This window comes from Chionomys nivalis, chromosome 12 (genome assembly GCF_950005125.1).
Source record: "Chionomys nivalis chromosome 12, mChiNiv1.1, whole genome shotgun sequence".
Taxonomy (NCBI): domain Eukaryota; kingdom Metazoa; phylum Chordata; class Mammalia; order Rodentia; family Cricetidae; genus Chionomys; species Chionomys nivalis.
In genome coordinates, this window is record NC_080097.1 from 40,368,754 (window position 1) to 40,388,923 (window position 20,170).

General features: G+C 45.7%; 1 protein-coding gene across 2 annotated transcripts in view; it reads right to left on the reverse strand.

The window, feature by feature from the left end:
• Sucla2 (succinate-CoA ligase ADP-forming subunit beta) overlaps positions 1-6,599 on the reverse strand; it is a 32,477-nt gene extending 25,878 nt beyond the window's left edge. The window contains exon 1 of one of the 2 annotated variants that reach the window (XM_057786561.1): positions 6,490-6,599. In XM_057786561.1, coding sequence (XP_057642544.1) covers positions 6,490-6,579 — 90 coding nt within the window. In that variant the 5' untranslated portion in view covers positions 6,580-6,599. Of the gene's footprint in view, positions 1-6,204; positions 6,351-6,489 lie in introns of those variants that run through there. The other variant, XM_057786562.1, reaches the window with a different exon arrangement.
• Positions 6,600-20,170: the final 13,571 nt, after the last annotated feature.

The window sequence follows — 20,170 nt, forward strand, 5'->3', positions numbered from 1 at the left end:
AGGCCTACATGTTACCCTGTAACTTTTTAACTGCTTCCTCATCATCCATCCCTAGTGCTAACCTGACATCTGAGCTTCACCACCTATCTCCACTAGCCTACAGGAAATGGCTAGCTGAATGATAAATTCAGAGGCTCTAAGGTCAATCTCATCTTTTTCCACAAAACTAAACTGTTTCACACGTTGTTTTCTGTGCCCTTCTCTGGGACCTACACTACCTGGCATTAGCTAATGTGAGAGCGGAATGACTACGAACCCCCCCTTCAATCCATGCTGAATGTTCATTCACTCTATTAAACATTGAAAGCTACAGGAACTACAAATAGAAGAGTGCAGTTATCCTTAAGGTAAAGTCTAGTGTGTATCTGTGCACAAGGACAGTTAGGAAACAAACATGCCAGCTGGCAATAAGAATGAGAAAGAATGCTCATACAGAGAGAAAATTACAACGTCCCTGTTTTCAGTTTAATCAGAATTATGACCAAAAAGGCCAAAGGGGTGGCTCAGAGAGAATGTTTGCAGTACAAGCCTCGTGAACTAAGTTTAACCCTCAGATCCCTTGCAAAAATGAGTATCTACACATTGTGGGGAACACTCACACATTCTCTCTCACACACAAACACACACACACACATTTTTTCTTATTAAACAGAATGTCAAAAAGAAATCTTTAACTTATATCTTCCTGCTGAATGAGAGAGAAATAGGCAGCTAGCTTCGCAGCTTCCTGTACCAAGGCCACTGCTCAGAAAGCACACTCATCAGTTAGATCTCTAACATCTATTAGTCCCAACACCTCAAGTCAGTCTAAGCTAAACCTAATAAGATGATGAAAACCCTGCCTTTCCTAATTTTAAAACCCTCAATTCCTACAACCCTCCAAGGCAATATACAGAACAGATTAGCCACAAAAATCTTCCAAGACTGCACTGAAATTAGACTCTTATGCTTTAGCTATACACTCCCATTACTTCCACATGAAATCAAACACACAAAAAGATAATTCCCATAAAAAAACAGTAACATAAGACTTAAAGACCTTTACATAAAGTCTATTTCTTGAAATGAAAGAAATTTATTTTTGAACTATCACATCAAAATTAAGACTGTTTCTTAAGATGGGATTCCTGGACTCCATTCTCTATAAAACCAGAATATCTGAACTGGACTCAAAGAAATCAGAACTGGTAATATATCACTTAGTTGGTTCTTATGGACCCTAGTTTGAGCACCTCTAACCTAACAAGTCAATCACATATAACAGCAATGTATTGCTAATTCATCTAGTTAAAAGCCTGGCTAAGGTTGACAACATGGTTCAGTGGGTAAAAGTGGCTTGCCATACAAGCCTAGTGACCCTGAGTTCAAGCCCCAAAACCAGTAAGGGTGGGAGAAAATTAACTCCACAAAGTTGTCCTCTGTACTCCATGTGCACAAAGAGTTCACACACACACACACACACACACACACACGGGAAGGGGATGAGGAAGAAGAAACGATAAGGAGGAGGAGGACAAGGAGCCCTCTGTGAGTTGACAACCCAGCTACCTACCTATCTTATCTCAGTGGAGATTTCAGAGTTGTACACAAACATAAAAACCAATATAGTCATTGAATCGAACCGTAGATTTTATTGCACATAAACTAGACCTCAAAAATAAAGGTGAAGGGAAGAACCTAGACAAACCTAGTGAAGGTGGTCACACTCATTTTTTTAATGTTTCTCTAGGAGACAGTGTGCCACTAATGCTGCAAACTTCAGTGCTGGGGCTAGAGGGTTAGGAGAACATACTGTTGTTCTTTCAGAGGACCCAAGTTCTGCTCCCAGCACCCACGCTGAATGGCTCACAGATGCATGTAACTGCAGCTTTGGGAGGATCAGATTCTATGACCACCCACACACGTAAACAGACCCATGCAAAGTCACACATACATATAATTAAAAATAAATTTTTTTTTTTTTTTGAGTTTTTCGAGACAGGGTTTCTCTGTGGTTTTGAAGCCTGTCCTGGAACTAGCTCTTGTAGACCAGGCTGGTCTCGAACTCACAGAGATCCACCTGCCTCTGCCTCCCAAGTGCTGGGATTAAAGGCGCGCGCCACCTTTAATATTTAGGCCCGGCATAAATATTTTTTTAAAAAAAAAAAGTCAATCACACACACAAAAAAAAGTTTCTAACTGGGTGGTGGCGCAAGCCTTTAATCCCAGCACTCCGGAGGCAGAGGTAGGTGAATCTCTATGAGTTCGAGGCCAGGCTAGTCTAGAAGAGCTAGTTCCACAACAGCTAGGGCTGTTACACAAAGAAACCTTGTCTCCAAAAAAACCCCAAAGGAAAAAAAAAAAAAGAGTCACTCAGCAGTCAGCAGTCTATGTCACTAGATGGCACCTCCTTAGCTGCACACATCAAAGAGAAATGCCACAGAAAAGGATGCAACTTCCTAAAACATAAACTCTAAAGGGTACTGCCGGACTGCACATCACTCACTTTAACTCAGTGATGAAATTCCTGCACATAGGAGTGCACTGGTTACCTGGGAAAGGTCTTAGTCCTTCAAGACTGGGGTGTGGTATATTTTGAGATGGCCCAACTGGTCTAGAACTCCAGGAATTAAGTGATCCTGACATCTCAGTCCCCAGGTAGCTGGTACTGCACATACTAAGGGTTCCAAAATGTTTTTTTTTTAATTTGGTTTTGGTTTTATTTTATTTTGCTTTTTAAGACAGGGTTCCTCTGTGTAGCCCTAGCTGTCCTGAAGCTCGCACTGTAGACCAGGCTGGCCTTGAACTCACAGAGATCTGCCTGCTTCTGCCTACGAGTGCTGGGATTAGATGTGTGGGTTATCACACCTGGCTAAAAGTTTTATTCTTAAAGAATATATATATATATATACACACACACACACACACACACACACACACCGACACATTCTTAAATGTATACATTCTTAGAGAATATATATGTGTGCGTATGTATGTATGTATAAGTATCTAGGGGTGAAGGGCCATGATACTTGCAACTTACTCTCAGGTAGCTGAGCAAAATGAAACAGTGTCATTTTGTGTGTGTGTGTGTGTGTGTGTGTGTGTGTGTGTATGATTTCTGAGATTAAAATTTAATTACAACATTTATTCCTTACCTTTCCTGTCCTCCCTCCAAACTCTCCCATACACCCCTCTCTTCTCTCCTTCATATTCATGGCTTTTTCACTAGTTGTTATTACATGTATATATGTATTCACATATACATATATAGTCCTAAATATATCCCTATATGTATGTATGTTTTCAGGGATGGTCGTTCAGCACTGAGCAACTAATTAATGTGCTCTCCCACTTCCAGCTTTCTCTTAGTTGCCTATAGTTCTTGGTGTAAGGCCTCGCAGGCTTTTCTTCATCCAGTTTGGCATGCCCATTGGTGTCATCCTTGTTCAACTCACATTTGGGCAGTCATGTTGGTGAGACCTCATGGGTATAGTCTCTGGTGTTACTAAAAGACACAATCCCAGAACAAACTTCCTGATCCTGACTCTCTGGCTCTTACAATCATTATGGCCCCTCTTCATCAATGTCCCCTGAGACTCAGGTATAAGAATGTTCTGTAGATGTATCCATTGGGACTGGACTCCACAACTCTGCATTTTGATTGGTTGTGGTTTTCTGTAGTGGTCTCCATTTGTTGCCAAGAGAAGTTTCCTTGATGAGGGGAGAAGACTACACTTATCTGTGGGTACAAGAAAAATGTTCACAGGCTGTTGTAGGAACGTGCTGGTTTAATATATTAGTGGTTGTTGATTCTCCTCCAATAACCGTGACTTCAGTAGCACTGAGTGGTAGCTAGGTTTCTAGTACACAGCATGGCCTCCCTCTTCATTACCATCAAGTTCTGTGAGCCCCAACTGTGCATGCCCTCAAGTACCATGCTGTCAGTGTGGTTCACAGGCAACACAGCAGGGTAGAACTCTTGGTTGTCTCCCTCCTTTGGGAAGATTTCAGGGTGCCTTTTGGTACCATGAGAGCCAGTCTTCAGGGAGGGGACAATTGGAGCAGTTCCAGATCCAGGGATGTCTGGGCCATGTTTCTGAAGCACATGGTGTCTTCAGGAACCGAGACTTACCTTCCACTTCTTTGAGGTAACCAAGGGCAACAGTAACAGGGCGTACGTTTTGGGAGTTTCTTGGGCTAACAACAAAAGAGGGCTTCTCATGTGTAGTACTTAGATTTTTGTTAGGTGATTTTGGCTCTTATGGAGCCAGGTGGTGGCAGCGTCAGTGGCAGCAGCAGAGGCACACGCCTTTAATCCCAGCACTCGGCAGGCAGAGGCAAGGGCAAACAGATGTCTGTGAGTTGAGGCCAGCATCATCTAGTGGAGTTCCAGACAGGCAGGACTATACAGGGCAACTTGGGGCAGGGGTGGGGATGGGGGGAGATGGATGCTCAATTAGGTGAAAGCATCACAGTACCTACTGCACTACTGTTGGAACACTTCCACTAATTTGAGTTTGATTTGATTGGTTTTATTCGGGAGGGAGATGGTTTTTGAGACAGGGTTTCTCTTTGTAGTCCTGCCTATCCTCATTCTATAGACCAGCTGACCTGGAACTCAGCCACCCACCTGCCTCTGCCTCCCAGAAGCCTGGGATTAAAGTCATGTAACACCATGCCCAGCTCTTTAAAAGAGTTTTAACATCTGAAGTATTTAGATAAATTGTGTCCTTGCAGCACCAACTGCTATAACTTCCAATTTCCTTAGTTTTAAATTCTATTATCAATACAATCCCTGTGCAATACCAAGGACGGGCAGCATCAGAAGTCACAGTTGGACAGGAGGAGGGGGTTTAGGTACTCTACTGCAGTGGCTGTGGGAAACACTAATATACTTCTTTTTTAAATCAACCGGAAAGGTGGCTAGGTATGTTCTCATCACAAAGAAATGACAACTATTTCAGGTAACAAAATACTAATCACCCTGATTTGATCATAAGTATACATGAATTAAAACATTATGTATCAAATAAAAAAGGAAACTTAAGGAAAAAGAAAAATGAACAATTCCTAGACAAACCCACAATTTCTTTTTACAGAACTGAATTGCTAAATTTAATGTGTGACCTTGAACAAGTTTCATCCTAAGAGAACATGTCCACATCAAGAGCAAGATGTCAGACTCCTGGCAAACTCCAAAGACATATACCCTTAATGCTGGAGAGGCAGGAAAAGAACACTCACAAAGACAGCGCATTGCACACCCCATAGGAAGATGCAAAGGCATTTCTAACAGTTTCCAAACAGATAAACTATTACAATGAAATGAAAATCCACCTGTTGACGAAACCCTTACTCTCTAAACTCACCATTACTTAAGGAAGTGCAGTGGAGGGCCTAAATCTTTTCAACTAAGACGTGCCTGAAGTTACCTCAGAACATAACCAAAAACTATCTTAGGAAGCTGATCTTGCTCTTGCAGTTTTAAGGTATCAACACTGAGGATCAGTTTTTATAGGGCTTGTTGTTGTTTAAGTGGTTTGTTTTTGTTCTTTTGAGACAGGGTCTCCTGTAGCCTAGGCTGGCCTTGAACTCTAAGTAGAAACTGATGACCTTGAATGACCTGATCCTTTTGCCTACCTTGAGTGCTAGGATTTTAGGGATGCTGGGGCTGGAGCCCAGGGCTTCCTATATGCTGGGCAGGCACTCTACCAAATTCACAGCACCCCCAGACTCCGTTTTTCTGTCCTTGAGTTGTAGAGCGGACACAAGCACACAGTTTCAGAAAGGGGCAGCTATGGAATTAAACCTCAGCCATCATCTCAGCTGCTGTCTCTTAGGCCAAAGTTCTTCTCTAAGCCACAAGATCGTCATCAATGGCAATTGGTCTTAATGACAACCCCAGGGCTGCTGACAAGCCTGCCGACCTTAGGTCAACATCTGCCACACTCTAAATGTCAAGAAGCAAAGCAACAAACAGAAGTCGGTACTACCACTTCAGCCTGTCAAGAAACGAAGCGCTCCAAAAGAGCCCTTCCCTACTCTCTCCCGGCTCATCAGCTGAAAATTCAAACTCGTTACCTGCACTCACTACCGAGGCTGACCGATCATGGCTATTTGGGGAGGGTAAACCGGCCAACTCGGCTGGAGCTCCGAAGCCCTTCCCACCGGACGACAGCTCCTGGGACGCGAAGGTACCCTTGAAGGGCATCCCCCCCTTACCCAAAAGGAGCCCGGAGGCGTCGACCCTCGGCCAGGACGGCACCGGGCTGCTCTCGGTGAGCCCCGCCACGTTCCCGGAGCCGAGGCGGGCAGCCAGGACGCCGGACCGGGCCTCCCGAGGACTCGGGCCGGAGCGGAACGGAGCTGCCGGAGCGCCGGCTCGCACTCCTGGCTGGCAGCCGCGCCGCTGCGCCCCGCAAGGCACCCGGGACGTGCCAGCGCCGCGGACAGCCCCGCCGCCCGGCCGCCGACCCCCCGAGGCTGAAGCGGGCCAGGCGGACCTACCTGGGCGGCGGCCCGCAGCGTAGGCTGCGGCCGGTGGCTCCTCAGGGCGGCCGCGGCCAACTGTCGGCCGTAGAACATGGACGCCGCCATTGCTGAGTCCGACCCGTCCCCTCGGCAGCGCGCAGGCGCACAGACGCCGCCGCCACAGCCGCGCACCGGGCCCTCGACCCCAGGACAATCCAGGGGGCGGGGCCTCGGGTTAACCCTGTCGCTGCGGTACTGGCCTGGTCAGGCAAGCACATAGCTGACTTTGACCCTCAGAACTTTCACCTAGGCCTCAAAGGGTGCCCCAGAACACTTCCTAGAGAACTGCAGCGTTGCCATATCTTCCCTGAGCCCTAGTGACCTCAACTCAAAAATGGGGTTAATTCGTGATGGTGACTGTAGGTTTATTGAGTCTTTAGGACACTAAAGCTTAAATAAAACAGCGCCCTGATACTCGGAAGTTTGTCACTCACTAAAGCCACTACACTCTGAAAACATTAGCAAAATGTCTTTGAAAGGGGTGGCTTAGTGGTTAAGCTAGTACTGCTGTTGCAGAGGACGTAAGCTCAATTCCCAGCACCCACGTCAGGAAGTGCGCTATTGTCTAAGGGATCTAAAACCCTCTTCTGGCCTCCCTAGGCACCTAGGCCGGCGTGCACATCCATACAATACCACACACATACAATTAAGAGAAAATACTACCACTTTTGAACTGGAAAATATATTAAGTGAGGTAATCCAGGACCCAGAAAGACATATTACATGTTCTCTCTCATTTAAAGATCCTATCTTTAAATTGTTATAAGTATTCGTTTTTGAGCAACGGTTAGAGTCCAGGAAACTACAGAGGAGCCTGCGGGAGAGGAGAAACTAATATTCCTGGGGTGGGGGTGTGGTAACCAAAAGGACACAGGTGAGAAGGGACAGGGAGGTAAAGGAGGAAGGGGATCAACCAAACCCACATATAAAAATGTCATAAGGAAACCTGTTAGCTATATGCTAATTTAAAAAAATATACCCACCCCAACAAATGCCTGGTGATGTTTACCCACAATCCTAGCACACTGGAAGCTGTGGCAGGATGCCAGCAAGACCCTGTCTTAGAAAGAAAGAAAGGTGGGGGAAGGAAGGGAGGGAAGAGGAAGGGAGAGGGAGGAGAGGGGAGGGGAAGGAGAGGAGAAGGGAAGGAGAGGGGAGGGGAAGGAGAGGGGAAGAAAAAAAGGTGGAGAAATACCCCACTATAAATGAGACCCGTCAGCATCCTGTCATGGAGGGGGTAAGAGTCTCATGAGGCCCCACCCCTCCCTGAGGATTAATTGACAGTGGTTGATGGTGCTGAGCCAGTTTCTTCAGTGGAGCAGCCAACACTTCTGTAAGCAAGCCTACCGAAACTCATTCAGTCCTCAGAGAAAAGACATCAAAGTGAAGTGAGGTTAATTGGGAGGGGGAAGGGGATCTGCAGGATTGGGAAGGAAACAAAAGAAGACAACGGTTGAATATGACCAAAATACATCCTATATTGGGGCTAGAGAGATGGCTCGGCAGTTACGAGCATTCAGATGTGATTCCCAGCACACACATGGCTGCTCATACCATCTGGAAGTCCACAGAATCTGATGCCCTCTTCTGGCCTCCAAGGGCACCAGGCATGTAAGCAGGACACCAACATACATGCGGGTAAAACACCCATATGCATAAAATGAAAAATTTAAATGTATTCAATACAAGTATGAAATGCTATAATTAAACTGTTATTATGTGTAGTTGATATATGCTAATTAAAATAGTTTAAGTAAACAAACAAAGTAAGAAAACATCCAGCCCCGCCCAAGGGAAATTAGGGTGTTTTTATTAGAGTCCTTAGGTAGAGCAGACACACATCACCTTAATTTTGCTTCCTGGCTCTGCGATCAAACACCCTGACGAAAACAAGTTAAGACAGGAAAGGGTTACTTGACTCCCAGTTCCAGGTCCAACCTTGTGGGAGAACAAGAAGACAGGAAATAGCTAGGCACATCACTAGCACAGTCGAGAGCAGAAACCAATGGCTTACTGCCTGCCCGCAAGTGCTCCACTGCTTTCTCTACTCCCATATAACCCAGATTCCTCGCCCAGGAAACAGTGCCACCCGCAGTGAGTGGGTCTTCCCACAAGAATCTCGCATAGACATGCCCACAAGTCTGCCCAATCTAGACAGTCCCTCACTGAGACTCGATTCCCAAGTAATTCTAAATTGTGTTCGAATCATGATTAAAGCCGGCCATCACGAAAGCATGCGCTAGGCATAAAATCCCCTGCCAGACCAGTGACTGGGGTCTGCTCCCGTTCCCAGGACCACTGAGTTTTAACATGTGTGGAAGAAGTACCGGGGATGTAGCTCGGTTGACAGAACGCCTAACTGGTACGCGAGAAGCCAAGGCTTCAACCTCCAGCACCACCAAAACTGGGCGCAGCGGCACATATCTGTAATGTCAGCATTTCACGTGTTGGAAGCAAGAGGATCAGGAGTCCAAAGGTGATCCTTGGCCACATAGTAAGTTCCATGACGTGGTGATAACATTTTGTGTGGAAAAGCCCTCCTGCCTGCAAAAAGACTGAACGTTTTCTACATGTAGCAGCTGAGTTAATGATATCCCTTGAGCACATTTAAGACTGTGTATCCTACTTACTGTCCTGTGTGCTCAGCCTGTCTGAGTTTAACCTGTCTTTAGGAGTACAATGTACCAATCTTACTATGTTGTGGGTGTCCAGCACAATCAGCTTTTACAACCTGAGTGAAATGCTCGGCTTTACTCTTAAGTTACATCCTCTTCCATGCCGGGACCCAGAACAACGGATGTGAGGATGTGTGTTGTGGGGTGGACATCATTTGCTGAAAGCAGCCAGAATGTTGGAAGCAACCTTAAAACCAATACCCCATAAATGTCGGAAGCAACAGCTGGATATAGGTTGATAACATCTGTTTACAGGGTTTTCTTTGTTTGTTTTGGGTTTTTGAGACAGGGTTTCTATGTGTAGCCCTGACTTGTTCTGAAATTCACTCAGCAGACTAAGGTGAACCTGAACTCAGAAATCTGCCTGCCTCTGCCTCCCTAGTGTTACCCAGCCTGGTCTACAGAACAAGTTTGAGGGCTACACAGAGAAATTGTCTCAAAAACACCAAAACAAAAACAAGAATTTAAAAAAAAAAAAAAAAGCACAATTAACCATGTGAGTCCAAGTCCTTTTAAGGACACGTAGGTAAACCTAGACACTCTGGGTACCCAGATACCCCATTTAAAAAATTTTGGAAGATAAAGAATGACTATTCCTCCCCCACCAGCTAACTTTGTTTTATGATTAGGCAAACCGTCTTAAAACAGGGAACTGAAGCTAGGCAGGGTGACACACATCTTTAATCCAAGCACAAAGGAAGCAGAGGCAGGTGGATCTCTGAGTTCGAGTCCAGCCTGGTCTCCAGCCTGGTCTACTGAGTGAATTCCATAACAGCCAGGACTACACAGAGGAACCCTGGTGATTAACTGGGAGAGAGATCCCCTGCTAGACAGACGGATGGGGAGAGAGACCACAACTAGGTAATAGAGATGATGGACTTCCAAGGTGACTGGCTTTCTCCTTATCCTCCTGACCTGAGAAAAAGCCTGGCAGCTAAAAACAAAGGCCTTGTGGTTTTTTTCTTCTGCCAGTGGAGGATCCCTAATGACAAGTGGTTCCACTAGGGCAAGAAGAACCAGGAAATGATTATGTGACCTTTGTGGGCCAATCAGCCATCCTGTCTTTCTTTAAACTGACCAACTCTCAATTAGGGGAGGAAGACCCTTCCGAGACTTAAAACCCCCAGCCCTGGAGAGTTACCTAAATTTTCACCCTCCTGAGTCCTGTCTGCTTGGTGGACGGTCTCTTTCTCTCTATGCCCACTATATATGTGTTTCCTTACCCCTAAGAAAAGTCTTTCTGCAGCTGCTTGATGTCGGATTCCCCTCTGTTTGCTGTGAATATGTTTTATTACCATTGCTTAATAAAGAAACTGCTTTGGCCTATGCTATGGCAAGGCAGATATAGCCAGGCTGGAAGAGATCTAGAGAGAGAGTAGGCAGAGTCAAGGAGATGCCATGTAACTAACAAAGGAGACAGACTCCAGAACCTTATTGGTAGGCCACACCCTCATGGTGATACATAGATTAATAAAAATGGATTAATTTAAAATGTAAAAGCTAGCTAAAAATATGCCTGGCCAAACAGTGTTGTAATTAATACAGTTTCTATGTGATTATTCAGGTCTGGGCAGCTGGGAAATGAGGGAGCAGCCTCCATTTAAAGTTGCTGATTCTGTCCACTCTGTTTCCCAGGTTCAAGATTCCTCTGCTGCTACCTATAATGCTCCCACTTTTTCCTGCCTTTTAATTCTTAAACTGGCAGAGCAAACAAACCGAATGGAGACCCCTAGATGGTAACAGAAGGACATTATGTTAACAGAAATAAGCCAGATACTGGAAGATATGTACCAAATGTTCTGTTTTACATGTGACACTTTGTTATGGGGAGCCCAACAGAGATGAGCACTCAGACATAGTTTATAGTCAATTGACAGTCTTTATTCTAGCTGGCTAGGACTACACTCAGGTATTCAAGACCCAAGTGTAGCATTTGGGTGTTTAGGGGGATGGGCTTTGTTTGTTTGTTTTTGCTATAGGTTTATTTACACTCTCACTCTGTTAATTCAATGTAGATTTGAGGTACATACAAAGTTGTAGGAACAAAATAAGACAGATCTCCCACCAACCCTAGATATTTTAAGATAGTTAGAGATTGTTATGTATCAACAAATATAATCTTGACCCAAACTCAAAGCGTGTTCACAGTCTACATTCAGAAGACCCCATCAACCTCTGGGGGTTAAAGCATTTGCAAATGTTTTAACCAAGAAAAGCAAGGAAATAATTTTCAAAATAGTCCTGGCTCCCCCTGGAGCAAAAAATGGCGTGAGCTAAAGATGGGTTTCGAGAGCCTTAGAAATGAGTGCTTCTTGGCTTAGGCTACACTTACCTTACTGGTTCCTTGGCTCATTATTTAATTATATGTGTATGACCTACATATTTCTGTTCACATACTATTTATGGTTATCTTGCTATTTCCTTTATTCACAAATACATATGCATAGGGGAAGGGGTTTTTAAAAACAAAACCCATTTTCTAGTATCTCACTTTAGGGCTGCAGGGGGAGGTTTCCTGCAAGCAATCACTTTAAAGAAGCTAAGACAAATTAGCTGGGGTATCTTGACCTTGGATTCCTAGAATAGAGTTGGGTGATTTTCTATGTGGCTGTCCATCAAGTAGAGCAAATTCTAGTCAAACCTAAAATGGCTTCAGTAAGAATATAAGATGGAGAAACCTCTGTATTAATCTTGCCCTCTCACAGGTTAAGAAAGGACTTGAAGGTAAAATAGAAGCTAGGAAGGACTAGGGTAGAGAGAGTAAAAAGGGAGGTTTCATTTGCTCTATACACAAATATAGTGTAGAAATACCACACAGAAAACCACTAATATGTGTTAGTAGATATTAGTGATGCGACCAACAGATACTAGTAATTTTTTAAGTCTGAAGATGCTTTACCCAAAAGATTCTTTTCACGGCAAAAATGTTTGCAAGCCTTATTTATTCAAGGGTCTTAGAAACTCGAGTGGACAGCACAGGGCAGCAGAATAAGAACCAGAACAGAAATGAAGTAGGGTTTACAGGAAGGAAGAAAAGGAAAAGTGTCTGCCAAGTGCTACTGAGTTCCGCCTTTGGCTTCTGTGTTTCTCCACTGGGATGGGAAGAGTAAAAGGATGGGGAGAAAATGCACAGCCTGCAGGGGAGAAGGCTTTAATCTTCCGAATTCCAGAGTTGTTCTCTTCACCTTCCAGTGCCCACGCCCTCCCAGTTGAGCCTTACTGCTGCCAACTTCAAAATCACAAACAGTCAGTATAGGGAGGCAGAGGCAGACCCACAGCCAAACACTGGGCGAGTTCGGGTATCCTATAGAAGAGGAGGAAAGAAGTGGAGGAGCCAGAAGGGTCGAGGACACCAAGGAAAGCATCACACAATCAACTATCCTGGGCTCATAGAGGCTCACAGAGACTGAACCAGCAATCAGGGAGCCTGCATGGGACTGACTTGGGCACTCTGCATGTATGTTACAGTTATATAGCTTGGTCCTCTTGTGGGACTCCTAACAATGGGAACTGGAGCGATCTCTGATTCTTTTACAGGCCTTTGGGAGCCTATTTCTCAGACTGGGTCACCTTGCCCAGCTTTAATTCATGGGGAGGTACTTAATCTTACTGCAACTTAATATGCCTTGTTTTGTTGATACTCTTGGGAGACCTACCCTTTCTGGGCAAAGAAGGAGGAGGAGGGGATTGGGAGACGGGAAGGAGTTTGGAGGTGGGACTGAGAGAGGAGGCTACAGCCAGGATGTAAAATAATAATAAATAAAAAAGCCAACAATACAAAGTGCTCCAACATCCCTGCTCACTCTAAACCTTTCCCTGGGGCCGACATGAATAAGAGCCGTGTAAAGGATGGGAAGCTAAAGTCTTACATTTACTTTCTTAGTAGTCATCCAAGCCAAGCCTCCATTTCACAGAGGGAGAGTGGATGCTGAGAAACTATGTATAAGTCATCCAGTGTCACAGGTTCTGTGTAGCTGTCCCCAGCTCTGGTGGAGAATGAGATTAGGATACAGTTGAGATCCATAACCCTTCCATCAGTTGCTTGAATCCCTCATCTTTTTTTTGAGATGGATTTTTTTCTGTGCAGCCCTGGTGGTCCTATAACTCACTATGTAGGCCTCTGACTTACAGAAATCCACCAGCATGTTCTGGGACTAAAGGCATGCATCACCGTGACCAGGCTCTCACCCTGTCATTTTTAACCTCTTACCTTTCATTTCATCTAATTAGTCAATGCATTAATTGGGTTCAGCTTTTAAGGAATACATGGTAGGAAAGGCAGGTTTTAAGACGCAAAGAAATGCATGGGCTTTAACCGGAAAGAAACTGGATTTGGGCTTTTGAAAACCAAAGTTCAAAAGAACTCATGAGATTCTCATGCACCAGAAAAGCAATCGATAGCTCTGTAGAGACAGGGAGACCAAAAATAAAAGCCAGAATTCCCACACTTGATTTCAATCAGACCTTGACTGTTTGGAGCCTGACCCAATGGCCTGTATTGTCTAACTATAGGGTAAGAAGTCTGACCTCACTTCCTAGTTCTGAAAACTCACCAATCCCTAAACTCAAAACCCCACCAATCCCTGAGTTCAGAATCCTACTAATCCCTGAGCTTGCCCACGGCTCTGGACTCAAAATCCCACCAATCCCCAGCCTGTGAATCTCACCCTGGAAAAACTCTGCCCCCAAACGACCCTACATAAGCCTCCCTGCACTCAGTTCTCTGCTGTTTCTCACCTGAGCAGAGGCAGCCACCCTCTTGTGTCTTTTCCAATAAAGCTCTTGTGTGAGGTTTGTTGTGCGGCGTGACTTTGTGGTAGTCCTTGTCTCCCAACTGCCAGGAAACCTTTCCCCTCAGAGCCGTAACACTTACACAACAAGCATACTCTCACCCCAGATGGCCACACTCAGGAAAGGCAAATGGCATTATAAAATTTGTAAGAGCTGGGCATGAGAGTCACACCTTTACTCACACCAATACAGAGCAGAGACAAGATCTCTGTGAGTCCAAGGTCAGCCTGGTCTATGAAGAGAATTCCAGGACAGCCAAGGCTACATAGAGAGACTTGGTGTCAAAAACAGAATAAAATTTATAAAATAATGCACTGCCCACTTAAAACCATGTCACTCTTCTTCACTGCCATAAAAGGACACCATACTCCCTAGAGAGAGGGTGGATTTTTGTCTCTGAAAATTCTCTCATTTTGCTTTTATTCAAAGTGCCCCCCCCCACGTCTCACTGTCTTCAGGTATCCAGTGGTTTCCTTAACACACTCTACTTTTTCATTGTTTTTTTGGGGACAGGGCTTCTCACTGAACTGGGATCTTGCAGATTTGACTGGGTTAGCTAGCCAACAAGCCCCTGGAAGCCTGCCTCAGTACTGAGATCAAAGGCATGGGAGGCTGGATTCAGTTCTTACGCTTGTTTTGCAAGCATTTTACCAACTGAGCAATTGTCCCGGCCCCCACTGGGTATATCCTATTTATTCATTTATTTATTGTGGGGCTTTTTGTTGTTGGTTTTTTTTTTTTTTTTTTTGAGACAGGGTTTTTCTGTGTAGCTTTGGAGCCTGTCCTGGAATTTATAGACCAGGTTGGCCTCGCCTCCCAAGTGCTGGGATTAAAGACATGCAACAACATTACCCAGCTTTATTATTTAAAAAGAATTTATTATTTTCTGTGTGTGAGTATTTTGCCTTCATGTATGTCTTCTGCAGACCACGTGCATGCCTGGTATCCAGAGGTCCGAAGAGAACATCAGATTCTCCAGAACTGGAGTTACAAGGATGGTTATGAGCCAACATGTGGGTGCTGAGAATTGAACACAAATCTCTGCAAGAGCACCAAGTGCTCCTAACAGCTAAGCCATCTCTCCATGTGCATATTCTTTTTAGAAATCTTTAAATGAATTCTGATCTGGCAAACACTAACCCCCATACTTGGAGCTCCTTGTTCCTGGAATGACATTTTGGTGGCCTGGATGGAAACTCTCCTTAAAGCTCTTGGCCTCTCCATCCTGTGCTCTAGTCAGTGGCCAGCTGGCTCAAGGATAACTAAAGATGTCTGATTGGCACTGCTCTGCAGTAGGATGTGAAGGCCTCTGAGCTGGAATTCCAGACCACTTTGCCCCTCAGGTAAAAGCTAAGGAATGCTCTTCAGTATATTGTAGAAAGCTTTGCTTCCTATTGCACCTGAAGCACCCTACGAGGCTGAACGCTTCAGTGGGACCCAAAGACAACAGAAAAATAAAGTTAGTCTACCATAGTCTGCAAAGGTAACTGGCTACTTTTCTTCTTTCTGGGAGAGCCCCCACTCTCAACATGGGGGAGTGTTGAAGAGGGCAGCTTCTCCAGGGCAGGTACACACAGTCTGTGAGGACTCCCTCAGTCCCTCAGTCCTGCCCCCTCTCACTGTTTTTACCTTCTTTGCTTCAGTGTGGCAGGAAACAGGACATGTGGTTATGCTGTTCACATGTGGCTACTGTGTTCATATCTGCCATCTTCCTTCCCCGACAGGTACCCTGGTCCAAGATACCCACATGTTTTCCTTTCTCCAGGATGGGCGGGTCCCCTGTCCCTCACAGCTAATCTGTGGCCAGTTTCAGCTTGTGAATATCCCCCCAGGGCTGGTCTGGCCTGACCAGTTGCACCAGTTTAGCTCCAGAGTGAAACCATCACAGGCTGGGAGGTGGCTGCTTCTCCTGTGTGTGTCCACAGGGAGAGCACTGCTCAGGAGTCAGTTCAGTGAGACAAGAACTCATCCACGACACACAGAGAGGTCTGATATTCTCTGGGGCATTTCCAGGGTAAAGGCTCCACTTCTGATGGGACCCACAATAGGTGCCCCATCCTCTGTTCCCTCTGACTCACTCTGATGATGTACCCTCCAAAACTGTGTACAGATTTGCGCCTCTGATTCTCAAAAAGAGAATTCATTTTCCTTCTAACAAAATTTGGCCTTCCTACTCTGCCAGGTCAAAGAACATGGCTTCCTGATGGCACAGTCAGCAGTGATATTCTATAGTTAGGCCTCTTGTGTTGCAGTTTATGAAAGAACTCTGACATTCCACTGGCCAAGCTTTCACGGCCTTACAGAGGTCCCTTAGCTGGGGGAGAGAGGCCTCACCAGATCCTTTTACACTAGTCTCTCCCCACAACACTCAGCCACAGAGGGCATCCTTGGGGGCCCTTCCTTTGTGTTCATGCAGCCCCTGTTCAACCTCTGACTTCTCTACCAGCAGCCACTCCTTTGCTTGTGAGCCCTGTTTCCACCTCCTCTCCACCCATGGAGCTCTCCCCAAGAGCTCGCCATCCCTATCCAGTGAACTCTCTCACTCACACACTCACTGCGAAACATCATACCGGGAATGCCAAAAATAAATAAAAGCCATTCCCTCTTCCCGGGAAAACATCTGCTTTACAAAGCGGCCAACCTTGTCATCCTCCGAGTATTCCCTTCCCTGTGACTAACCTGTTCCAAGGACAATCCAGATCAGCGTCATTTAGCCAGAATCCTGCCACCTTCATTAGAGAGTTCTAACATGTTACTACAGCTTTTGATATAACCTGACAAGATACCTATGTCATCGGGCCACCTGCTGCATGACTGTGCAAAAGAGGAAAAGTCCCAGACCTGCTCCTTCAGGGTCACACTCAACTCAGATGCAGGCCTGCACAGGCTTCACTGCCATGCTCGACACAGACAGAGTCCCGCTGATCATATCAGACCAGCAACGTAAGGAATGAGCGGGAAAGGATTTGCTGAAACCATATGATTACATTTCTATTGGGGGAGAAAGAAAAGGGCCATTATCTAGCCTGTTGACTCTAGCACGTTACAGGACATCACATGGGATCTTCTGAAGACCCTGGCCTCTTTCAGTCTTGAATAGCTGAAAGAATGCACAGTCCACTCCCCCAGACAGTCCCGAGGGCCAAGCTGACCTGGCTGCACATTTTACAAGCTAAGTGTCTCCGAATGTTAGACATTTAAAAAGCTAGACCGGAGTTCCCAGATTCCATTCTCTACTTCATTAAAAATGGTGTTTTAAAAGATCTTTAATGACTAGGAAGGGACTCCAAGGCCAGAACTGTCAAACCGTGGAAGAAAGGGAGAAAAGGACAGGTGACACCAACGCCAGAAGCCATTGCTTCCTCCTTGCCCATTTCGGAAAATCGTGGATTTTCATCCAGCCCCCATCCAGTTCAGTCTAAGAAAACCAACCCAGACTTGAGTAAAAGGGCTTTTTCTTGATATCATGGTGGTCAACTAAGACACTTGTGCTGGCCAATTTTATGTCAACTTGACCACAAGACAATTATATAAAAGGAGGGAACCTAAATTAAGAAAATACCTCCATAAGATCTGGCTGTAAGTCATTTTCTTAAGTAGTAATTGAGGGGGAAGGGCCCAGCCCACTGTGGTGGTGCCATCCCTGAGCTAGTGATCCTGGGTTCTATAAGAAAGCAGGCTGATCAAACCATGAGGAGCAAGCCAGTAAGCAGCGCCCCTCCATGACTTCTGCATCAGCTCCAGGTTCCTGTCCTGATTGAGTTCCCGCCTTCATTGCTTTGGATGATGAATGTTATGTGCAACTGGGAGTGAAATAATCCCTTTCCTCACCGACATTGCTTTTGGTTGTGGGGTTTCATTACAACAATACTAACCCTAAAACAACAATTAATCTGGGAGTGCCCAAGGCCACAGGGCTATTAGGCTTTCCAAATGGCCAACCATGCCCAGTTTGCAAAATGGGGGCTCACTCAAAATGATAATGAACAATCTCCATGCCCAGGCTTTCAAGAAAGTCTTTACCTCTTTGGACAGGCCCTAGCCAAAAACCTGCCATTCCTTAGTCTTCCCCTGGGAAGAGACTCCTTCAATATATAGATGACTTGTTAACCTGAAGCCCAGACAGAGCCACTCCAGATCAAAGCAGAGCTCTCTCTTCAAAAGCAAGCCTCATGTAGATGTAAGGGTTCTCCTTCAAAAGCCCCCATTTTGTATCAAAAGATCCAGCCATTGGGATTTATAGTAATTCTTGTCACAAGGAGCCTTGGCGGTACCCATAAGGATTTCATTTTGACTATGTGGACCCCAGCCAGAAAACAATGACAATGGATTCTCTTGTTATGCTGGGATTTTGCAGAAATTGGATTCCCCAGTTTGGCTTTCCTGCTAAATCTCTTTCTGAAGCCTTAAGGAGACCAGAAGGAGAGCGATTATAGTAAGCCCCTAAAAATAACATGGCCCCTAGACTTCCCTGAACGACAGAGAATCTAAAGAAACCCTAGGGCTAAGTGTTGGACCTTAGAGTCCAATTACCGAGAAGGAGTCACCCCAAGAGACCACCCTCATACCATAGTTGATGTAAAAGCATGAGGATTTTATTGATTCTGTTGTAACAGGGTCTTTCAGCATTCGAGAAGCCAGAAAGCCCCCGAATAGCTGGTACAGGCTACTTTTAAAGCAAAAAGCCACAGAAACAAGGGGGGAGCCTGGGAGTTGTTCTTTAACCATTATGATTGGCTTATTTAAATGGCTATTAGCAATGATTGGTTTGAGCCACGACGAGAAAGTGGTTGCTAGATCAGGCAGGGTAAGGGGGAAACATCTGTGAGTCATCCTAACCATATCTGAGGAACTGAGTCAATATCCCCTGACCAAGGCCTAGGAACTGAGTCAACATTTAAGGGTTATCTTGCCCCAGTTCCAATAACTGAGTTCTATCTGGAGAGCATCCACAAGGACACAGGGAGATGGAAAATCCCCAACATTCCAGTACGTGCATGTATAGTTGTTAGGTCCTTGGTTCCCAGGGGAGGGGGGAGCACTACTGCTGGGAGGTCTCAGCTTAAAGTTCTACATAAGTATGGTGGCCTACATGCCTCATCAGATCTCCGGAACTCTCTATTCCAGAGCCTTCCACTGCTAGTAGAACAAGTTGCTCCTGCAAAGTCCAGAACATGGGGTAAGACCGCCAGAGGCTAAACAGCATGACCTCACGACTCTGAGGCCTCTACAGCATCCCTGTGAAATAACTGACCTGACCCGGAGCGCCAGATGAGATGGATGAGATTCTCCACTTCCCCACTGCAAGGCCATCCGGTTCACAGGTGGAAACAGGTTCGTGTGGCAGGACATGGGTGCTAGTGACACCTGTATTACAGAGGTCATAGGCTAGGAAGGAGACTTGTGATTCACATAGATTTCATATGCGCTTTCCATGTGAAGCCATTCTGTAGAGAAAGGAGCCTCTTGGCTGCTTCCAGATCAGGTGATTCATTACAAGACCCACCAGGATGTTTCTCTGGGTAACAACCAAGCAGATCCACAGACCAACCAAACAGCTCCGCTTCCACTGAAGGCTACCTTAGTTCCCAATCACACTCTCCCTCATCTACAATGCATGCTCCAGAAATGTAACAGGCTTTAAACCAAGGCTTCACAGCAATCCCCACGGTATCAATCACCTTTTATAGAACCCCCAAACAAGCAACAAGCTGCTGCTCCCCGGATGCTCATAATGGAAAACGCTGAACAATTTTCAGCAGTCCATATGGGGGGGGGGGGGCAAAGTCGTCTGTTCCAGTTAGGTTTCTGTTGCTGTGATAAACAGTGACCAAGGGTGACTTGGAGGAGGAAAGAGTTTGTTGGTTTTCAGGTTTATTGGTTACACTATCAAGGGAAGGCAAGGCAGAAACATGAGGCCCGAACTGAAGCAGAGGCCATGGAGGAATGCTGCTGACAAGCTTGCTTAGCTGCCTTTCTTCTCCAGCCAAGGACCCCCTGCCCAGGGCTGGCTCTGTCTACCTGGGCTTGGCTCTCCCACATCAACTGGCCATTAAGACAACATCCCACAGACATGCTCACGGGATAGTCTGATGGAGGGGCACTTCCTCGGGTGCGATGCCCTCTTCCCAGCTAGATTTATGTCAAGTTGACAATAACTATGACACCCTCCAAACTCTGACCGAGCCTCT